The sequence below is a fragment of the Cetorhinus maximus genome, chromosome 9 (assembly GCF_964194155.1).
Source record: "Cetorhinus maximus chromosome 9, sCetMax3.hap1.1, whole genome shotgun sequence".
Taxonomy (NCBI): Eukaryota; Metazoa; Chordata; class Chondrichthyes; order Lamniformes; family Cetorhinidae; genus Cetorhinus; species Cetorhinus maximus.
Window position 1 is genome coordinate 9,709,848 of NC_135887.1, and position 17,021 is coordinate 9,726,868.

The window sequence follows — 17,021 nt, forward strand, 5'->3', positions numbered from 1 at the left end:
CAGTGTGTTGACCAGGGAATTCTTGATGAGGCCATTAGGTCCCTGGAAATTGTCAGCATTTATATTGTCAACCTGGAGAAGCTTAAAATGGACCAAAAAAAACAGCACTTGAACTCTCAATATGCTGTCTGAAGTCTATTTCTTTAACATGCAATTGGAGAAATGATTGGTTTTCAGAGCTGTGGTGAAGCCATTTATTACCTTAGTAATAAATTGAAAATTAAAGCATTAGACAGCACGAGGTTGATACAATTCAATGTGTATATTATCACATTTATTTAAGCCATTATCTTTAACTAAGATAAATGTTTGCCCCCGTTGCACAGAGAAATAGTATTCAATCTCATTTCTGGCAGCATGATTTCATTTCAGGTGGATAATTTTGACTTTGGGCAATAGTGTAGAAGGGGTAAAATTAAATCAGCTGCTTAATGATATTAGTTGTGATACAGGCCAGGAAACCAGGGAGATTTATTCTGCCGTTCTTTGAAGCAGTGCCATAGGTCTGTTTACATCCACTTGAGACAGGAAATGGGATAATTGGTTTCACCATCTCATCCAAAAGACAGCACACCTTCAGTATTGTACTGAAGCGTCAGTGAGATATTTCAACAAATTTTTTAAAGCTCAATACAGAATTGACAGCTTGACATTGTTTAAACTAGATAAAGGGGTCAAAGTTCAAATTTGATGGGGGGGGTAATAACAAATTGATCACCCATTAGGCACGTCACCTGATTTTCCTTTTTCACCTATATATATATGTTGCGCTCCAAAGGTTAATTTCAAGAATTTTATAATAGTGCCAACTTGTTTCTCCATGGTCGCTTCAGTATACAGCTGATCATGAATCACCTAATAAGGACGGCATGTGATAGATTTCAGTATTGTTTCTGGCATATTTTTTTAAAATAACTGCTCACCAATAAAAAGCAAAATTAACTTAAATAAATGTATTGGAGGATACATTGTATCAGTCTCCCAATGTTAATAAAACAAACAAACCTATTATTTCTATTTCTGAATGTTTATGCTTACGTTGAAGAATTGTGTTTAATTTGCCAATTGATTAATTTAGATTTTTCCTGGCTTTTGATCAAAATGTTGCTTTACCTTACAGTTGTGAAACGTAAGGGTGTTTTAAAAATTAATATATCTACATGAAAAGGAATGCCATGTAGATCAAACATACCTTAGAGACAAAGGACAGTTCTATATCTTGGCTTCAAAGATCTGCTCCAGATACTGTGATTTATGGTGCTTGATGGATATTATAAATTTGTACAAATGGGTATAGAATTGAAAAATACAATGTTCAAATTATTGGTTAGGTCTAGAAATATTGTGCAATAAAACACAATTTGACTCAATTAGCATAAATTGACACTAATTATGTATGGGTGTAATTGCAGAATTTTTTCTCCAAAATATGAATAGAAATTCTAATCTCTTGCAATAAAAATGTAATTTAATTCAAAATTCATTGTAAAACAGTAGCTCCGAATATAAGTTACCTGAATCAGTTGGAGTAGGCAGCATTTAAAACAAAAAATATATTTATTCGGCATTTCATTACTGGAGATATTTTTTCCAACTGATTCCACCTCACCCCCGACCGCTGTAATGGTGATTAAGTAATACAAAAAAGAAACACAATTTTGACTCAAAGCTAATCTAAGTCACCCTTGATATATAGTCATGCACAATGCATCCAAGCTTGTTGCTTTACTTTTGCTTGTTCCATCTGGAATTTCTTCAAGGGGGACAGCTAGTGGTTTAACCAGATGTGATCAATGGTTTAAACTCTGAATACACCACCATAAACAACTTAAGTGCGCTTGATAAAGCATTTATTTTTAGATGCCAAATCCTTTCACTGAAATCCAGTGACATCACCACAAAATGAAAGCAATATGAAAAATTTAAGGCATCACAGTATATAATCAAATACACAATATTGACAAAAAGTCCTGTGCAAAAAAGTACAAATGAATGAGTGACAATACTAACATTTTGAAGTAATTCTCCGAACACAATGGAGTGGAAAAACTCAGGTACAGTGAATCATTTTTAATAAATTGTCTAATATCTAACAATATGAATCAGGTGTTTTTGGCAATGCTGTATTTCTGATGATCATCATATACTGTATTTAGGCAATTCAGGTGTACATTCAGTGGCACACACTGAGAACACACACAAACACTCATCTGTACAGTGTGTTATTCTATGACCCTTCAACCACATTCAATGCATCTCTACAGTATATTGAAAAAAATTTACACCCAGTTTCAGATTATAAAAACTATGAAAAAATATGCTTCAAACAGCATACAATAGGACCATAAATTCTCAGTAGCCACCTCTACCATCATGATTCAATTTAAGCAACTTCACTGCCTCACTAATAGTACTTCATAATTTTTACAATAAAAGAGCACCTTTAAAATTAGATGTTCGGTTCTCTAACATTTGTAATTGTAATTGAGAATTCTCCAACTATAAAATGATCCAGTGTGCATCAAGAATAAATTCAAACATAAAAAGGACACCCATGACAAAATTGAAGACACCATTTCCAAAAATGGTCCATTTGGCTTTCTTTCCTTCTGTAGCCCCCGCCATTTTGCAGCTCCCCACCCCCACCCCTCCAAATACCACAATTGGCTGGCTTTCAAGTGTATGCAGCCTATGGATAATTGCTGAGACTGCATTCAATGTTAAAAAAATGCACTTCATTAATCAATTTTTTTCTTGCATTAGCTTTTGAATTATGTAAATATCAGCAAATTAGTCTGTTCCTATTTTTAATTTTATTTGCTAGTTATATTTTATGGAGTGAAATACAATTGAGTGGTGCCAAAGGGGCAAAGAACAGTCCAAATTTTAAATTAATGAAAGTCATACTTTTTTTTGGGAGACGGGTGGGGAAGGCAAACACATACAGCAGTCACTTTGCCTCCATTGCAGCATTGGCAAAATTCATACACAACATAAAGCTGCAGTATACCTTTGGTTAAAATTTGTCCACCCTTTAATAGTAAAAAGTACAACCTATACAAATGGCACAGCAGTGGTACTGCACAATTTCCCTTTACCCCATTTCTTCTCAAAACTATGTTTGTACAAAATACAGTAACGTTCCCAAAAGGAAATATGAATGGTTGTTGATTTGAAAGGTGAATTCAGCATACACGTTTCTCTTCTTTAAAAAGAATGTAAAAGGTATACTGCATCTTTCGATGTTGGCACAATTTCTCAGTATTATGACAGGCAGAGGCTCAGATGGTAGATACGGTACAATAACATTCTTTATGTGGTCGACCTTTAACCACAGCACAAGATCAGCAGTCAGTTCAGGATATGTGCAATGCTCAACTGATGGTGCAAGTTGCTATTCCTTCTTGTAGCATCTATTTTTCCAAAAGGACAACTAAGAATGTCACAGAAATCACTCCAAGATTTCCACCAATGTGCAGTAGATCGGGCATTCCTCTATTAGGTTTAATGCGTATTTGTTCATTTTACTTGGCAAAAGGATAAACATTACTGCCAGTCCAGCAGGGCTGGCTTGGTATGTTAATGTTTATTAACATACAAAGTGTCTTCATCACTCTCTGTTTCATCCTGAAACTCACTGCTGAGAAGAGATTTCTTTGAGCCCATCGACATCATTCGGATCTCATCTTCATATTCATCTCGGTGTTGTCTCAAACGATGAAAGCCGTCCTTTTGATGATTGGATTTGATGGAGCAAACACACCAAACAATGCAAGCTGTCACAAATATTGCTGACATGGTTGCACCTAATGGAGAAGATAATATTCCTTGTTTAATATCTATCATGTCGCAGCATTACACAAAGTAGAAAATCAGAGTTCAGTATCTACATCCACTCGTATTGGGAGCAATGGCACTGCTATTGATATACATGCAAAAGAATAGTTGTGTGTGTGTAGAAATTGATTGCCTTTAATGTTTAAATTTTTAGAGTTTAATAGAAAATTAAAATTCCATTGGATTAATGCTAAACTGAGGGGACAGCACACAGGTAAGCAGCAAAGTCAAAACTGAGACAGCTGGACTGCTAGCTTCAACTTCACCACATTTCGACCATAAACACAGTGGCAAGGTTAAGTGTTCCACTGATTTGTTCAAATTTTTAGAGGAATGCCAAGAAATTCAAGTGGTCAACTAAAAGGACTATCACAAACAGCCAAGCACGATCAAATCTTGCATTAACAGTCAGATGTGCGTCATGTCACTTTGATTGAAGTATGAATTGCTAATTGCTAATTTTAACAAATTTCAAACTATAGCTCATTGTTAAAATAAATCTTAGCACAAGCAATTTATAATACTGCCTCATAATACTAATTCTTACCTGCTGCTGTCACCACCAGTTCTCTGGGGAGGCCGAACAATTTATTATCCAGCTCAACAACTATTACCAAAGAGGTGGCAGCTTCATATGAAGATACGAATACCTATGGCACAAAAATATAATTAATATATAGTGTTTTATTTTCAAGCAGGAGCAGAAGCGTGTTTGTAAACTATATTTCCTAAAAGAAAAATGGAATACACCAAAAAATTTGTTTTTCATTCATGGGATGTGAGCTTCGCTGGCTGGGCCAGCATTTATAGCTCATCTCTAGTTGCACTTGAGGTGGTGGTGGTGAGCTGCCTTCTTGAAATGCTGCAGTCCATGTGATGTAGGTACATCTACAATGCTGTTAGGAAGGGAGTTCCAGAACTTTGACCCAGTGAGAGTGAAGGAATGGTGATATATTTCCAAGTCAAGATGGTGAGTTACTTGGTGGTTGGGGGGGAACTTCCAGGTGGTAGCGTTCCCATCCATCTGCTGCCCTTGTCCTTCTAGATGGTAGTGGTTGTGGGTTTGGAAGGTGCTGTCGAAGGAGCCTTGGTAAATTCCTGCAGTGCATGTTGTAGATGGTACACACTGCTGCCACTGTGCATTGGTAGTGGAGGGAATGGATGTTTGTGGATGTGGTGCCAATCAAGCGGGCTGCTTTGTCCAGGGCGGTATCAAGCTTAATGAGTGTTCACAGAATCTCACAGTGCAGAAGAGGCCCTTCAGCCCATCGAGTCTGCACCGACACGTGAGAGACACCTGACCTACCTAATCCTATTTACCAGCACTTGGCCCATAGCCTTGAATGCTATGATGTGCCAAGTGCTTATCCAGGTACTTTTTAAAAGGATGTGAGGCAACCCGCCTCCACCACCCTCCCAGGCAGCACATTCCAGACCATCACCACCCTCTGGGTAAAAACGTTTTTCCTCACATCGCCCCTAAACCTCCTGCCCCTCACCTTGAACTTGTGTCCCCTCGTGACTGACCCCGGCACTTCTGGCTTGTTGCGAGAGCTGCACACATCCAGGCAAGAGGGAGTATTCCATCACACTCCTGACTTGTGCCTTGTAGATGATAGACAGGCTTTGGGGAGTCAGGAGGTGAGGCTAATCCAATTGAGTTTCTGATCAATGGTAACCCTCAGGATATTGATAGTGGGGGATACAGTGATGGTAATGCCATTGAACATCAAGGGGCGAGTGATGGTTGGATTCTCTTGTTGCGGATGGTCATTGCCCGACACATGTGTGGCGCGAATGTTACTTGCCACTTGTCAGCCCAAGCCTGGATATTGTCCAGGTCTTGCTGCATTTGGACATGGACTGCTTCAGTATCTGAAGAGTCTTGAATGGTGAACATTGTGCAATCTTCAGCAAGTATTCCCACTTCTGACCTTATGATGCAAGGAAGGTCATTGATGAAGCAGCTGAAGATGGTTGAGCCGAGGACACTATCCTGCAGTGATGTCCTGGAGCTGAGGTGACTGACCTCCAACAACCACAACCATCTTCCTTTACACTAGGTATGACTCCAACCAGAGAACTGTGCCCCTGATTGCCATTGACTCCAGTTTTGCTAGGGCTCCTTGATGCTACACTCGGTCAAATGCAGCCTTGATGTCAAGGTCAGGAGCTGAGTAGCCCTGGCGGAACCCAAACTGGGCGTCAGTGACCAGGTTATGCTAAGCAAGTGCCGCTTGATAGCACTGTTGATAACCCCTTATATTTCTTTACTGATTATTGAGAGTAGACTGATGGGGCGGTAATTGGCCGGGTTAGGTTTGTCCTGATTTTTGTGTACAGGACATACCTGGGCAATTTTCCACATGGCCAGGTAGATGCCAGTGTTGTAGCTGTAGAACAGCTTGACTAGTGGTGCGGCAAGTTTTGGAGCACAAGTCTTCAGTACTATTGCTGGAATACTGTCAGGGCCCGTAGCCTTTGTACTATCCACTGCCTTCAGCCATTTCTTTATATCACGTGGAGTGAATTGAATTGGCTGAAGACTGGCATCTGTGATGCTGGGGAACTACGGAGCAGCCTGAGATGAATCATCCACTCGGCACTTCTGGCTTGTTGCGAATGCTTCAGCCTTATATTTTGCATGATGTGCTGGGCTCCTCCATCATTGAGGATGGGGATATTTGTGAAGCCACCTCCTCCCGTGAGTTGTTTAATGTCCACCACCATTTACGACTGGATGTGGCAGGACTGCACAGTTTAGATGTGATCCATTGGTTGTGGGATCGCTTAGCTCTATCATTTGCTGCTTATGCTGTTTGGCATGCAAATAGTCCTGTGTTGTAGCTTCACCAGGTTGACACCTCATTTTTAGGTATGCCTGGTGCTGCTCCTGGCATTCCCTCCTGCACTCTTCATTGAACCAGGGTTGATCCCCTGGCTTGATGCTAATGGTAGAGTGGGGGATATGACGGGCCATGAGGTTACAGATTGTGTTCAAGTACAATTCTGCTGCTGCTGATGGTTCACAGTCTTGAGTTGCTAGATCTATTTGAAATCTATCCCATTTAGCATGGTGTTAGTGCCACATAACACGAAGGAGGGTATCCTCAATGTGATGGGACTTTGTCTCCACAATGACTGTGCGGTGGTCGCTCCTACCGATACTGTCATGGACAAATGATTCTGTGGAAGGCAGGTTGGAGAACGGAGGTCAAGTATGTTTTTCCCTCTTGTTGGGTGTGTGTAGTTTGTAATCATGAGCTCATTTATGACTTCACCAAATTTTGTCAGAACAAATTTAGTAAAAAGAAGCTACTACTATACTGAAAATCTGAAAGGAAACAGACAACACACATGTCTCCGAGCCTGTGAAAGAGAAGAGAGTTTAATATTTCAGGTACAAATGTTCAGATCCCGACAGACCAGCAATTTTAAAAAAATTATTTTCTTGCGGTGTAAGCTTCACTGGCAAGGCCAGCATTTATTGCCCATCCCTAATTATTCTTGAGCAGGTGATGCCTTCCTGCTGCCTTCTTGAATTGCTGCAGTCCATGTGGCGTAGGTACATGCACAGTGCTGCCAGGGAGGGAGTTCCAGGATTTTGACCTGGTGAAGGAACGGTGATGTAGCTCCAAGTCAGGATGGTGTGCGGCGTGGAGATGAACTTACTGGTACTATTCTCATACGAATGCTTCCCTTGTTCTTCTCGGTGGTAGCGGGCATAGGTATGGAAAATGCTGTTGAAGGAGCCTTGGTGAGTTGCTATAGTGCATGTTTTACATGGTACACACCACTTCCACTGTGCACCAAAGGAGGAGGGAGTGACAATCAAGTGAGCTGCTTTGTTCTGGATGATGTCAAGCTTCTGGAATGTTCCTGGACCTGCTCTTCTGCCAAGTGGAGGGTATTCCATCACATTCCTGACCTTGCATCTAAATGGTGGACAGGCTTTGGGGAGTCAGGAGGTGAACTACTCACTGCTGAATTTCCATTGCCTGAACTGCTTTTGTAGCCAAAGTATTTATTTACCAGTTAAATTTTTGGTCAATACTAATCCCCAGGATGTTGACTGTGGAGAATTCAATGATGCCATTGTATGTCAGGGGGAGATGGTTAAATTCTCTCTTGTTGGACATGTCATTGTGTGGCACTTGTGTGGCATCAATGCTACTTGCCACTTATCAACCCAAGTCTGAATATTGTTCAGGTCTTGCTGCATACTGTTTCAGTATCTGAGGAATTGCAAATGGTACTGAACACTGCAATCATCAGCAAAGGTTCCCATTTCTGACCTTATGTTGGAGAGAGGTCATTGATGAAGCAGCTAAAGATGGTTGGGTCTAGGACATCAACCTGAGGAACTCCTGCAGCGATGTACTTGGACTGAGATGATTGGCCTTGAACAACCACAACCATCTAACTCTGTGCTCAGTATGACTCCAACCATTGCCCGATTCCCATTGATTTCTGTTTTACTAGGGCTCTTTAATGCCATGCTCAGTCAAATGCTGCCTTGATGTCAAGGACAGTCACTCACATCTCACCTCTGGGATTCAGCTCTTTTGTCCATTTCTGGACTAAGGCTGTAATGAGATCTGGTGTTGTGGCAATGACGAAACCCAGGCTGCGCATCAATGGGCAGGTTATTGCTCAGTAAGTTAACGGCAGCTTCCATCACTTTGCTGATGATTGAGAGTAGACTGGTGGGACAGTAATTGGCCAGATTGGATTTATCCTGATTTTTATAGACAGGGCATACCAGACAATTTTTAACATTGCTGGGTAGATATCAGTGTTGTGGCTGTACTGGATCAGATTGTGGTAGATATCAGGTTGTGGCTGGTTTTGTTTCCGCTGGAATTTAAAGAAATTGAAGGAACAACTGAGTGTTGGAGGGGGAAAAAGTGTGAAATATTAGCATGTGTCATGCTACAAATCATTTTTTCCCAATAGAAAATACAGATCAGCTACTATTTTGTTAGTTTGATAAATGAAGGAGTTAAAATAGCAATTCTGATTTTAAGTTCAATACAAAAGTGTGCAATATCCTTTCAGAAATCAGCCCAAACGATCAAGGATTGTATCACATCATCAATTAACTTGAATAATTTTAAAAGAACAAAGAACAAAGAAAAGTACAGCATAGGAACAGGCCCTTCGGCCCTCCAAGCCTGCGCCGATCATACTGCCCGTCAATTAAAACATTTTGCACTTCCAGGGTCCGTATCCCTCTATTCCCATCCTATTCATGTATTTGTCAAGCTGCCTCTTAAACACCACTATCGTACCTGCTTCCACCACCTCCTCTGGCAGCGAATTCCAGACACCCACTACCCTCTGCATAAAAAACTTGCCCCGCACATCTCCTCTATAGTTTTCTCCTCTCACCTTAAATCTATGTTCCCTAGTAATTGACTCTTCCACCCTGGGAAAAAACTTCTGACTATCTACTCTGTCCATGCCACTCATAATTTTGTAAACTTCTATCAAGTCGCCCCTCAATCTCCGTTGCTCTAGTGAGAACAATCTGAGTTTCTCCAACCTCTCCTCATAGCTAATAACTTCCAGACCAGGCAGCATCCTGGTAAACCTCCTCTAAAAACGGATGGTAAATTCTAAACAAACTATAGTCTGCTGTACTGAGCCACTGTTATTGGCTGCGTTTTGGCAGTAATTATTCCTAGAGTTTCCAGTGTTAATATTTGGTGTTTTTTTAAAAAAAAGAAAACAATTGCTGTTTGCACCAAATCTGGCACTCATTTTACAGAAGTAAAAAGGAGCAAAGCTAGCTGAATAGAAGTATTGAGCGTGAGGTCTGGGCCAGAGACCACAAATAAATAAGCTGGAACACAATTGGCAAATGCATTTTCAATATGAAAAAAATCAGGATATACACATTTGTGGGGTGGGTTCCTTTGATTGATTTTTCATGTGTTTTTAAAACAACAATTTTATTTCCAAAATTTTGGAAACACAATAAATCCAATATCAATACATTTTTAAAAAATCTTAATAGCATTTTGAAAATGGTTTTAACATGTGGTGATCCAACTCCTATTGTGCCAAGATGAAGTAATTTTAAACGCCATTGACATGCAAAAGGCAAATGTAATTCAGAAGTCAGGTCAGGAAAGTGACTCCCTAGTACACTGAAGCCACAAAGTGGGTCACTGGTTGAACTTTGTTACATTGGAATTAGCTACACCTCATACAGAGTCAAGTTTACAAAGTTCCCTGAAGTTGTGGCTGGCTTTCACATTAAAATTTAATTCACTGGTAATTGGGACTCTCTTGCTAAGACACATTAGGTACCTGTGGTCTTACTCAGGATGCTGTTAAGACTGAGCTAAGCAGATATATAATTAGAAAAGGTATTTGGATTTTGTACCTGTTTGCGCTGGTGCTGGTATCCTGCTGCAAGTGCATCAATATGATGTGGTCCTGGAGACAGGAGGACATGGAAATAGCCTGCCTCTGAAGTCAGAACTTTAACGCCTTCATTCAGAATAATATCTGCTTTTGAAATTGGATTTCCAGCTTTATCAGTAACCAGTCCACGTAAGCCTTTATGAACCTCAGGGAAACAACATCAGATTTAAAAATATATAAACTACTTAAAACAGCTGTAGGAAAATTAGAAACAAAGTAATTGGAAAACAAAGCAAAAACAAATCTTTCTTTTCCGTAATTACACAATAATTTATCATTTTGCCCATCACCATGGATTCTACTGATTGAAACTGGAGATAGGTTTTATGTAATGAAGTATACTGAGAGAATACAACCTCCCGATACTATATTAAGTCACGAACGCCCACTCTTTTTGCATTGTGGACTCTGCTTAACCTCAAGTGTACAAATTTCATTTTCCCATTAATTTGTGTAGATCTCAAGCTTCTGATGGCAACATATCTGGGATGTTCTGATTTGGGATTTAACCATTCTTGAAACAATTGTGGTAACACAGCATTTTCCAAACCTCCAAGATGACAAACATCAAGCAGAATGGACAAGCAAAGAAGAAACATTTGCACAAATAGGAATGAGTTGCCTGGGTGTCCCACAAATAAGAATGAGTTGCCTGGGTGTCCAGGGCTGAGTTGTCAGGGATTAAGGGTGGTATGGCTCAGAATGGGCACCCCTGCATTGATGAGATATTAATAATGATACTTACTTCAACAAGCATACTGAGTAAAGACTTCTTGTTATCCTGCCAAATTGTAGCAAGCTCTTTTGCACGTGGGAAGTTACAGCAGCCTGTGTAAACTGTGATCTCAGGACAGCGGCCATAGGTAACACTAAAATCCTGACAAGACACAAGTTGAAAAAAACTGGCTTTACAGTAGGAGCTAGCAAAAGGATTAAAGCATAATAGTTTTATCTGAAACACAAATTTCACACTGTTATTTCTCTTTGGACAGAACTTTTACCACAAACAAGGCAGACATTCAGTCTCAAGCCATCAAAACTAAACTTGATATTGTATAAAATTCAAGTTGCTGGTTTGATTTTATTTGTCATTTTAGCCAATACTCCAATTACTATTTGGGGAACACAGACCATTCGCTCTCTCTCTTCACAACATTATAAGAGAATAGGGTTGCCAACCCTCCAGGATTGGCCTGGAGTCCCCAGGAAATGAAGACCAATCCCAGGACACTGCTGTGTTCAAACCTTGAGCAAAATCATAGGGGCATTAAAAAATATAGTTTTTAAAGTTTTCTTTGAACATTTCTCTTTACCAGGTATAAAAATATTGAAAATGCAGGGGGCGGGGTGGTGTTGGGGTGTGGTGGGGAGAGGCTGTTTGGCTGACTGACAGCCAAGCATCATTCAATTGAGTAATCAGTCTTTTTGCTTTCCAATTGATGTAGGAAGGCAGTATGTCACAAGGGTGGATGTGTTGACCAACGAATGGCAGGAGCTTGGGGACAAGTCATGTGGTGAAACTTCCAGGAATACATTTAATCACAGTTGGCAACCCAATAAAAGAACCAGTGGATGAAGTGGCGCAAACATTTAAATTATCTTCTATGATTGAAAAAGTCTTCAATATATCACTTCAAAAGGTTTACAGTTTACATTGCAGGACTCAGTACAGTTTACTTAATTTTGTAGAGAGCAATGTCATAGTGCTTACAAATTACAACAGATTGCATCAACTCTCAACCAGCCATAAGAGGGCAGTATAGGAAAAGTATACAGTACTTGCTTCTGTTGAACCAATCATGGATTGGCATTTAAAAATAGAAGAACGTCTTTCAGATTTTTAGTGATATATATACTTAAGTCAATTGAAAGGTTTTATGGGTTCATTATGACCACTTATCTAATGCTCACCTTCATGCTATGCATGTGACCATGCCATTGTGCACCACGTACAACACCACCAGGGATGCTTTCATCTGAAATAGATTAAACCAGTGACTGACGTAAACTTCAGGTGCCAGAAGCAAATGGGAAAAAAAATACTCCCGTTCTATCATATAATAAAAATTTTCAATTTGCACTTACAAATAATTGAGTGATTAAAGTGAGCCTATATAATCTTATGGCACAAAGCTTTTGCAAATTGAACAAATAGCAGAGAATATTTTATATTTTGGTAATGCAGACCTTCCTATCTGCAGTACGTTGCTTTTGGTTTAAGAATTTTGTTTTTTTCTTCACTGCGAGGTTACTAACGCATTTCATATAATACTGTACTTTATAGTGTTTGCCCTTAATGTTTACAGTGCATTTATTTTCTATTTCACACAATTTTACTAATACTTTAATTGCCTTTCATATTGCAAATGTAATTACAGTATTAGATCATCCCTTCTAGTCCCCTCTCAATTAGGTTGCAAGCAGGTCATCAGAGCAAACAACATATAGAACACAGGACTGACAGTTAACATATTTTGGGCCCAGATGAAGCGTCAAAAAAAAAAACCCAGCAGAGATGAGGAAAGAGACTGGATAAAGAGCCAGGATTCCCTCAGGTTAAAATATCTATTGACTCAGTCAGACTTTCTGTTCTACAATCAAACATTCATCTGAAAGTTTGATCTGAGCTTGCAAAATATGTGAAGACTTAACCGAATTTCCAGATTTTAGTACAATTATTTTTGATTTCATCCGTGTTAAAAAAAAAACAGAGATTACACTGTGCTTGATTTTATTTTAAATTCTTACCAGTGTTATTAGGACAACCTGGATGACCCAAGTGCATTTTGGGGTGATTGTTAGAGTACACAGTTGCCAAATATTTCAGGGTTTCCTCATTCGCCACTGTTGAAGAAAACAGTGTCATATGCAGGTCACACAGTATTGAATGTGGTAGTTTTCAACTTTTACAATGTACAATAAGAAACATTTCTCTTAAAACAAAAATTCTTAACTTTTTTCATGTTGGAGAACGTTGGAAACATAACCCCAACCCTTCAATTAATTCTGTTTGCAAACAACAACTCATGAATACATCATACGCAATCAATGATTATACCATTTTTGGAACGCAGAAGATGCCAGACCTCCCATTTTCAACCACCTTTTGCTCTTTGCACCTCACTGCTTTTCATTATTATTTACATTTCAATTCCATTTGCATAAGAATGCTCCATGTCCTTGGATAACTTTAATCTAACAAAAACCTCTTGGTCCTAAATGTGTTAACTGACCCAGCCTCCACATACTGATAATGCTATCTGCTGATGCCACCAAGCCAGTGAGGTTGTGATCTTTCTCCACCTCCACACCCTCTGCCATCACAGCAACACCCACCACCCTCCACCCCCACCCCCCCGGAACCCGAATATAATTTGTCAGCATTTCAAAATGATCTACATTTGGGCTCATTTTTTTCATTTCTAAATCCACTTCAAATAACATTTGCTTTTTATGCTGGCTTCTCAGCATATCCCCCTATATTTGGATGTTGTATGTTTTTTTTTGCACTTCTTGGTTTAGGATTTTTGTAGAAAAGGTACCAACAGCTACTGTTACAAATGTAAGTAAGGGTAAATGAAATGTTAAAAAGGTTAGGAGATGGGTAAAGACATCCTGGAACAGGAACTCCAGGAAACTAGTATAGCTCTGGCACTTCTGCGGCTTCTAATGTTTAGATCTAGGGAGGAAATCTGGCACTGCATTCAAAGGAGAGCTAAGAGGCACACAAATGAGAGCCCTGTGTGCAGTCTGCCTATTCAGCATGGTCATGGTCTAACCTGAGCAACCATACCCTGTTTCACTTAGTGTAACAGTGACCCAATCATAGAATTTCAGAATAACCTCTCATTTGACTTTAAAACATTTTCTTCAGTTTTCCAACTAACACTTTTCTCTCCTCCCCTAAAGGAGGCTGACTCGAGTGATTCTACACATACTATTGAAACAGCCAACTATATAATCTTGCAAGCATCAATAACTTACATGCCATTTATACTGTCCCTGTTGTATGCACTTTTGGTGTGTTATGATTCTAGACCAGACCCCCAAGTTTTTGGTAAGAAAAGTCAGGGACCAATAACATTTTGTTTAAAGTAGACGAAGTTTGAGATTCAAGACACTTGCTCAACGAATAAAGCCACAAGATTCCACAGGTTGTGAACAAATAAAAATAAACGTTACAAGGTCAGAAACAGAAAACAATTTACAACATCTATCTTATACTTTAACACTCAGGGTTAATATGAGGTACATGCAAATTAACAGGCAAGCTGTGGTCACACACCATACTGTGCAATAAAATGACAGATGTGACCAAGACAGATCCCACAGATTTCTCAATAACCCATCCAGACATCAGTACTGGGTCAGCAACTCTCATTGAAACTCTATCTGTCTGTCTCTCTCTCAAGGATTCAAGTCTTGACCTTTGAAGATCTAACCTTGGATTCTCTCCAAAAGTCACTCCAAATCAGACGGCATCAATGACGACCCACCTCATAGGGTTTCAATCGTGTCTCCTGGGATTCCGTTCCCCTGGATTCCCGAATATGCACTCAAATACCAACTCACAAGCACAACTTCAGCTTTTCATCGGAGCGAGCAGAATACTACTGCTCCAAAGGGGTACCTTTGCCTCAACGGCCCACAGCACAAAGTTATCAACCTTCTGCAGCCATTTTGGATCTTCAGGGCTTCTCCTGAGCCCTCTTTGATTGCCAGGGCTTCTCCTAAGCCCTCACCACAAAGTCTGACAACCGTGGCCCTTTGAGAGGAGCAGAGAAAGAGGCTCCAATCATTTTCCCTTCACTTAACTGGGACTTGTCTCTCTTCCCGTCAGGAACTCCTCTTTTGGAATCCCTCTGTCCCCTCCCTGGGACTTTTCTCTGCAAGGGCACTATGCTCTCAGTCACATAGTCTGGGTTTTTGCAAAGTTATTTCTTTCTGTGCAGGCAGAAGAACTTATAAACGTTGAATTGCGGATGCGCAGCCCCCCTCCCGGTCTGTGCATGCGTGGAAACTCTGAGATCAGTCGGGACTTGGAATTCCCGACCTCTGTTCTCAATGAGAAGTTAGTTTTCACAACAGGTGACAATGGATAAGTATTTCTGACAATGGAGGAAAATAGTGATCTTTGCAAAAAAAAAAAGCCTACCGATAGGCATTTTTGTATCTCAACCACTTATTTAACAGTGTGCAACAGCTTGAACAGCGAGTTTTGGCAGACTGCCCAACCATGGAAGTTACCACACCTTATTTGATCTTCTCACCTGGCATCCATACGTCACTTAAATGATCAATAGACAAACCCCAGTTAAGACTTTTTCCACTTGTTAGCCTGGGAATGTTAAGCTAATTGTAACATTTCCATATTTCCAGCTACCATGCTGGGTGGAATTTGCAATAAGATTTACCAAACTCCAACAAAAAAGCTAAACCTAGGATCATCCTGCTCAGTAATACACTTATGAAGTAACTTCCCACTGAGCCAATAGGTAAACAACATTCAAATATTTCACTGCTTGAACAAAATAAGGTCAATTAAATGTGGAATAAACATGGGTCATAATAGATACATACCTGTTTGTACGGGCTTATCATAAGGATATGTGGTGAGGAGAGAGCCACCGTCCAAAACAACAGACAGTGTAAATCCTTGGTTGAGGATCAGGTTCTTAACAATCTCTCTAGTCTCAGGTTGCATCTTTGAGAATTGCTTGGAGGAGTTTCCTGATAAAACACAAGTTTTCAACTTTTAATATGTACAATCCAGTCTTCAAGAGGCACCATTCCTAACCAGTCTGTGAAAATGGACACTATCACTTGTAGCCAATTTGACAAGAAAAATATATGCATCATAGCACTCCATACATAATATTCAAAGATGATGTACTGTAAAGAATGATCTAAAATATAATGAACTTAGTACATAAGTTTTTAACCATACAGAATGCACATTGATGAGCAGCCAAGAAATTTAGGTTAAAACCCTGGTTTACAACAAGAGTTGAAACCAGCAAGACCATTCACTTTTTGGTGAGGTGGGGTGAGTTTATTAGTGAAACTTGTTTGGGATGGATAACTTAAATATTTCTAACAATCTTAGATTAGATGTATTAAAAGCATCAATTTAGGAGCCAGCCTTTATAAAATGTTTTTTCTCAGTTTTATCGCAACACTATACAGCTGATTTACTATGCTTACACATTAAAATAAAGGATGATTGGGTTAAATAACTTTTCTGCAAGGGCTTAACCCAAGTTAGTCAGGATGGCATATATATGTGCAATGATTCCAAAATACATACCCACTCTTAGGTAATGAGCTAGCTTTCCAAGTGTTGAAAACAAAAGCTGCACATGCACATGTGGCATGCTCTAATTAAAACAATACTGGCTTTCACAGGGACCAAAAATGGCTTGGTTTTGAAACTTTAGTTCCTATATTAAAAATGAAAACAGATCCCAGATGGGATGTCAAATGCCATTATCCAAGGATAGGGAGCAACCCCAGTGTTGAAAATAAAACAGCTGCCTGTTTCAGCAGATTACCTATGAAATCAGTGTCCAGATCTTTGCCATTTACATTGGTCAGCCCGACTTTGGACATACACTGCCCCTCTTGGGCAATTTCTCTGCCGTCTGGGTTCACTGATGGTACAATCACAATCTTCGTTTCTTCAATCAACTGGAGAAAAGAAAGTTTTGATTTGGTTTTTATTTGCTTAGACAGCAAATCTTGTATCAAATACA

General features: G+C 39.6%; 1 protein-coding gene across 2 annotated transcripts in view; it reads right to left on the bottom strand.

Moving 5' to 3' along the window:
• Positions 1 to 1,833: 1,833 nt before the first annotated feature.
• Positions 1,834 to 17,021, bottom strand: part of LOC144684354 (carboxypeptidase D-like) — a 68,314-nt gene continuing 53,126 nt past the window's right edge. For both annotated transcript variants that reach the window (XM_078548021.1, XM_078548022.1), the window contains 8 exons: positions 16,821 to 16,956; positions 15,850 to 15,999; positions 13,018 to 13,113; positions 12,181 to 12,245; positions 11,015 to 11,146; positions 10,229 to 10,414; positions 4,385 to 4,487; positions 1,834 to 3,806 (listed from right to left, as the gene is read on the bottom strand). In XM_078548021.1, coding sequence (XP_078404147.1) covers positions 3,580 to 3,806; positions 4,385 to 4,487; positions 10,229 to 10,414; positions 11,015 to 11,146; positions 12,181 to 12,245; positions 13,018 to 13,113; positions 15,850 to 15,999; positions 16,821 to 16,956 — 1,095 coding nt within the window. In that variant the 3' untranslated portion in view covers positions 1,834 to 3,579. The remainder of the gene's footprint in view (positions 3,807 to 4,384; positions 4,488 to 10,228; positions 10,415 to 11,014; positions 11,147 to 12,180; positions 12,246 to 13,017; positions 13,114 to 15,849; positions 16,000 to 16,820; positions 16,957 to 17,021) is intronic.